Source organism: Paramormyrops kingsleyae, unplaced genomic scaffold (genome assembly GCF_048594095.1).
Source record: "Paramormyrops kingsleyae isolate MSU_618 unplaced genomic scaffold, PKINGS_0.4 ups284, whole genome shotgun sequence".
NCBI classification, from domain to species: domain Eukaryota; kingdom Metazoa; phylum Chordata; class Actinopteri; order Osteoglossiformes; family Mormyridae; genus Paramormyrops; species Paramormyrops kingsleyae.
Window position 1 is genome coordinate 13,023 of NW_027326221.1, and position 6,019 is coordinate 19,041.

Genomic DNA, 6,019 nt, shown 5'->3' on the forward strand with positions numbered 1-6,019 from the left:
GAAGCCTACGAGCCAGGGGTCTGAAATTTGGCATGCGTCAACTAGATGTATGTATGAGGGAGTATGCAAAATTTCATGAGCCCACACCTTAGAGAACTTGTCTGGTGTAATTTTAAATGTCTAATGTAAGGGAGCTAATGGCCTCATAATGATTTGGGGGGTCCGTCACGGCTGAAGCCTACGAGCCAGGGGTCTGAAATTTGGCATGCGTCAACTAGATGTATGTATGAGGGAGTATGCCAAGTTTCATGCTTGTCAGTCATTCCAGTTAAAAGTTATGAGCATTTGACAAGGCCGAGCTCCTTTTTCCCCATATCAGAGTCCCAGCAACACATGTGTTGCTGCATCTCTGGTTCTCAACTTTAATTCTCAGTTTAATTTCTGAGGCACCGTCGGCTCCAGAGACTTGGAATTTGGTACACGCGTCTCCCAGGCAGTGCCGGTTCAGAATCTGCAAGTGCCCGGTCTCCAAGTCGCTGCGTTCTCCAAGTGGCCTCCTGGTGGCGCTAGAACGACGGGGTTAAGTGGCAAAGTCCCAGTCCCTTTCCCGCACTGATGCCTAAGGGTTATATTACCCTTAGAATCAGGGTTAGAATCAGGGGGTGGTTAAGTTTGAGAACCTATGGTTAAATTACTCTTAGGGTTAGGACTAGTCCGCCATGAACCAACAGGCTAAAGTAAGTAACACCAATGTATTGTGTTGGATGTGTACACAGGTGTGGTGTCTTTGAAATACATGATTGGTCACGACCTGGAAATACCTTTTATAACGTTTACTGGTGAAATCCATACACGCATGCATTGATAATGTAAGAGTGCCATCTACTGGACATCTACTGTATCACATCCAGTTCAGGTCCAGTCCTTCGCCAGCAAAGGACCTCCTCCTGACCCCATAGTCATACAAGAGCTCATCATCAACTGCAATGTCCTCCACCTAAGGATATGAATAACTTATAAGAATAATATGTTTATATATATATATATTTATATTATAACTATAACATGTTATAGTTATAACTCATAATACGTATTGTTCTAAATAACTCTTGTCTAGCATATGCGTAGTGACAAATGAGAAGCGTATGTTCATTTCGCATTGAATCGTGACTGCATGGCTACGTATTCCTGTATGTAGCAGATGTGTTTTATTATTTACTAGTGTATTGCTTAAATGTTACGTATATGTTAGTTATTATAAATTATAATATTGTTCTACCGAATTTTTGTCTAGCACACGTTGTGTCTGCTGAAAACCGCATGGTTTGTTATGAATAGGCTGCAAAGTACACTATACAGGCAGGATGTAAAAAAAAAAAAAAGATCACTATACAACCGCAGATTTCCGCGATAGAAAATGACATATATATTACATATGTTCCACAGAAAAATCCGCGATACAGCGGGCCCCCTCGAGCTTCATGAAGACATTACGGAGGTCAAACATTTATATGACGGGGGTTAGGGTACACAAAATCATTTAGCGTATAACTGTACGGAGGAGCGACCTAAAAGGATAATTTGAAATGCATACCAAAGTGGACATATATGGGTCTCAGACTTTTCCCCACGTATCTATGCAAAATCACCGAAAATTGCAATTTAGGGCATTGCGTCAGCATTTTCTTTCACTGGGTGGGGAGGGGGGGGGGGGGTGTTTGGTGGGGGTAGTGAGTAGCGCGCGAACTTTAATTAGAATTTGAAATTTGAAATTATTTCAAGTATAACACTTACTACAGATTTGCCTAGTCTGGATATTATCGGTCCACATACTTAGACATCATGTAGTTTAAACATTTATATTACGGTCAAAGACAATACCACATAATGAATTAGCGTATAACTCGACGTAGGAGCGACTTAAAAGGATAATTGGAAATGCATGTGAAAGAGGACATTCTGCCCTTCGTGGCCATATATAGGGGTTTCTGGGACTTCTCTCGAGGTATCCATTGAAAGTCACCCAAAATTGTATTTCAGGGCTTTGCGCCAGCATTTTCTTTCACGGGGGGTGGCGCGCGGGCGGGGGCGTGCCTATAAGTGAGCAGCAAGCTAACTTTCCTCATTAGTGTTTATTCGGGACGGGGCAGAGAAGCAGCCGAATTGGTACATCTTCAATTTGAAGTTTTCCCCCAGCACTTCGTAAGTACTTTACGCTTTTTAGACAATGCATTACTTAAGATTTCAAAGTAACTGTTTTACAAAGCATATCGCAGTTTAATTCCATGTTTAGATAAACTTAGTCTGCCGCTTTGATACGAACGCTGCTGTTACAATGTATATGGCTGTTTTGCGTTTGTCTAAACGGGGAATTAATTAATCTGCCGCTTTGATACGAACGCTGCTGTTACAATGTATATGTCTGTTTTGCGTTTGTCTAGACATATAATTAATCTGCCGCTTCTGAAATGCATACGGCTGTCTAATTGGTCTTTGTAAGCTGACGCAACACTCGCCGTGGCCGCAGTTTGTTGGGGGTAGAATCGCCATTTCGGGTGTGTGCTACTCAAGAGCCACCATTTGCCGCGTGGCGTTGCTCGGATACACGTAATCTGCCGCTTTGATACGAACGCTGCTGTTACAATGTATATGGCTGTTTTGCGTTTGTCTAAACGGGGAATTAATTAATCTGCCGCTTTGATACGAACGCTGCTGTTACAATGTATATGGCTGTTTTGCGTTTGTCTAAACGGGGAATTAATTAATCTGCCGCTTTGATACGAACGCTGCTGTTACAATGTATATGGCTGTTTTGCGTTTGTCTAAACGGGGAATTAATTAATCTGCCGCTTTGATACGAACGCTGCTGTTACAATGTATATGTCTGTTTTGCGTTTGTCTAGACATATAATTAATCTGCCGCTTCTGAAATGCATACGGCTGTCTAATTGGTCTTTGTAAGCTGACGCAACACTCGCCGTGGCCGCAGTTTGTTGGGGGTAGAATCGCCATTTCGGGTGTGTGCTACTCAAGAGCCACCATTTGCCGCGTGGCGTTGCTCGGATAAACGTAATCTGCCGGTTTGAAACGAGCGCTGCTGTTACAATGTATATCGCTGTTTAATTGCATGTTTAGACAAACTTAAATCAACAGTCGATTGTGCATATGTGGCTTTGAAGTTAATGCTTGGTTGCCTACCGGTTACGTCAACCTCTTCCTATACGTGCGTGACCACAAGGTGCGCCAGTTCTTCCACCAATGGGTTTATGCTCCCATTTAACCTATAATTGAAATTAAATGGTTGAATAATTAAGTACTTGGTACCACTAGATGGGTAGAGCAATGGACTCTGAACCATATGTAATCAAATGTGCCTCTTTCTAGATGGTTAATAATTTTGAAATTTCTTCTTCATTTCAGGTACTGTTTTTGTGTTTTTCCATCATGCCCCGCAAGCCCCAGGCCTGCCCGCTTTGCCGGGCTGTCTACAAGAACGTTTCGGTCCACCTCCGTGCCGTGCACAAGGTGGACAGCAACGCGGAGAGGAGGCTGCTGAACTCCTTGTCGTCGGGCAGATTTGCCGGGCCGATAGATTGCCCCGTGCCCCTCTGCCCGGCGACAAACCTCAGCCGAATTGACCGCCACCTGAAGCTGCGGCACTCGCTGGACGGCGACGAGCTGAAGCGGCTGGTATTGCATCCCATTCCATTTAATTGTATCTGTATAGGAAATCTATGCTGCAGTTCATCTTAAAGAATCTCACACGATTACCTCCTGCCCAAAACCCAGATTGCGATCGCCAAGAAGGCGGCGGCACGAAGGTCGTTGCACGACTTGAGAGGCGCACGCAAGCAGAGGGAGGATGAGATGGCACGGCTGAAACGGCGGCTCCGACGCCTGGAGAAGGAGGTGGCCAAGCTGAAAAGGCAAAGCTCCTCTGTGCCTCAGGGGTCGGGATCCTGGTCACGTTCGCAGCATTCTGGCGGTCGGCAGTCTCGGAGCGAGGAGGGCGACATGCCATCCCTCAGCTGCAGACGGCGACGATCAGCTCCTGTGCTCGTCACCACCTCCTCCTCCTCAGATGAGGTGGTCACCACAGCGGTCCAGCTCTCCGGGGAAGGCCCCAGTGGCGCCACATGTAGTCAGGGTGAGTCCAGCCGGGTGCAGTTGCTACCCCTAATATGTTCCACAGAAGGTGGAAACGACCTGTGGTGGAAGACACGTCAATCACTTCAGCAAGGGAACAGCTATGGTGAGGCTAAAACAACATATCTTCCAACAGGTGGCACTGCCCAGGTGGAGGGAGACCTGGGGGCACATGGCACGCAGCCATCGTGTAAGGTGGTGGTTGTCCTCCAGCAGCTGGAGCAGGAGGAGGAGGAGGAGGAGCAGCAGCAGCAGCAGCAGCTGGAGGAGTCGGAGTTTGAAGTAAGTTTAACCGGTTAATTTTGGTAATTGAAGCATTAATAACGTGTGTGTGTGTGTGTGTGTGTGTGTACATGTCAAACTGAACACATCTCTTTGACAGGTCCCAAGTCCTCTGCCAAAAGCAGTGCCGTTTGCTCGGGTAATGCCAAGGCGTCTTTTTTTTTTTTATTTTATTTTTTTTAACTTTTCAAACATGTTTTGGGTAATTTCTCTGTGATAATGTGCAGTGATCAAAGTAATGTCATTTCTTTAAAATCACAGAAGGCACTCGTCCGACGCAAGATAACGTATCCTGAGACCCTGAAGGATATGCTTCGGCAGCAATTCAGGGACCATTGGCAGGAACGGCCAATAAGAACAGACACGGTTAGTATGCTATTTGGTATCATATCAGTTACTGCCACCGATGTATCACGCATGACTGAAATGGAATACTGTCTCTTTCAGATCAACAGAGTCTTGTCCCGGTCTCCCACCCTCCTCCAGCACTGCAAAGACCTCCGACTGACGATTGATAACGTCCGAGGCTTATTGAAGCAAATGCAACAGTAAGCCACCTTCACTGAACATTTAAAACATTTAAGATGGTGGTTGTTACTAATACTTTACTGTTGTGCTTGCTGTTGCTCATATGCTTTTTTTTTTTTTTTTTTTTCTCTCTGCTTGTCTACATTTCAGATCATCAGTCCCTACATAAGGAGGAAGGATGCCTCTCTGAAAGGCCATCTTTCTTCCCTGTTTTATATCTCCTCTATTAAGTATTTATATTTCTATTTATTTTATTTATATTTTTGTCACAGCTGTTTTATTTGTTGCTTTGCACTTAAGCTTTGAAGTTTACATAGGAACAGGCAAATAAAAGGCCTTTGTTTAATTAATGTCTCAGTTTTCCCTTGTCATGTCCTCCACAAGTCACTGTGCATGGGGTTATGGTAGGCATACTTTTTAACTGATGGGTTCATTAAACACTCGTATGGTTGGGGAAGGGGGGTCTTAGGGTTCGGGAAGGGGGTAAGGGGTTTTAGCGTAATGGCTGTCCCTTACTGCGAATGCCTTGGTCAGCACCACCTCTAGCCTGACCCTACGAGCCAGGGGTCTGAAATTTGGCATGCGTCAACTAGATCTATGTATGAGGGAGTATGCAAAATTTCATGAGCCCACGCCTTAGAGAACTTGTCTGGTGTAATTTTAAATGTCTAGTTTAAGGGAGCTAAAGGCCTCATAAAGGACTTGGGGGGTCCGTCACGGCTGAAGCCTACGAGCCAGGGGTCTGAAATTTGGCATGCGTCAACTAGATGTATGTATGAGGGAGTTTGCAAAATTTCATGAGCCCACGCCTTAGAGAACTTGTCTGGTGTAATTTTAAATGTCTAATTTAAGGGAGCTAAAGGCCTCATAAAGGACTAGGGGGGTCCGTCACGGCTGAAGCCTACGAGCCAGGGGTCTGAAATTTGGCATGCGTCAACTAGATGTATGTATGAGGGAGTTTGCAAAATTTCATGAGCCCACGCCTTAGAGAACTTGTCTGGTGTAATTTCAAATGTCTAATTTAAGGGAGCTAAAGGCCTCATAAAGGACTTGGGGGGTCCGTCACGGCTGAAGCCTACGAGCCAGGGGTCTGAAATTTGGCATGCGTCAACTAGATCTATGT

At 45.2% G+C, this 6,019-nt stretch overlaps 1 protein-coding gene across 3 annotated transcripts; it reads left to right on the forward strand.

Moving 5' to 3' along the window:
* The first annotated feature begins 2,042 nt into the window (after positions 1–2,042).
* On the forward strand, positions 2,043–5,178 carry LOC140587493 (uncharacterized). Of its 3 annotated transcripts, none has more exons than XM_072708755.1 (7): positions 2,043–2,142; positions 3,361–3,630; positions 3,730–4,368; positions 4,469–4,507; positions 4,630–4,734; positions 4,816–4,916; positions 5,047–5,178. In XM_072708755.1, the coding sequence occupies exons 2-7, from the start codon at positions 3,385–3,387 to the stop codon at positions 5,063–5,065; spliced, it is 1,149 nt and encodes a 382-aa protein (XP_072564856.1). In that variant the 5' UTR covers positions 2,043–2,142; positions 3,361–3,384; the 3' UTR covers positions 5,066–5,178. The 3 variants fall into 3 exon arrangements, with proteins under 3 accessions (XP_072564856.1, XP_072564857.1, XP_072564855.1); XM_072708756.1 differs by having other exon boundaries at positions 2,120–3,630; positions 3,730–4,087; positions 4,223–4,368; XM_072708754.1 differs by having other exon boundaries at positions 2,120–3,630.
* The last annotated feature ends 841 nt before the right edge of the window (positions 5,179–6,019 follow it).

Coding starts and splice junctions, on each gene's coding strand:
- LOC140587493 (XM_072708754.1), top strand. CDS start 3,325: ATGGTTAATAATTTTGAAATTTCTTCTTCATTTCAGGTACTGTTTTTG. Junction 4,369..4,468: donor TGGAGGAGTCGGAGTTTGAA/GTAAGTTTAACC, acceptor TCTCTTTGACAG/GTCCCAAGTCCTCTGCCAAA. Junction 4,735..4,815: donor GGCCAATAAGAACAGACACG/GTTAGTATGCTA, acceptor TGTCTCTTTCAG/ATCAACAGAGTCTTGTCCCG.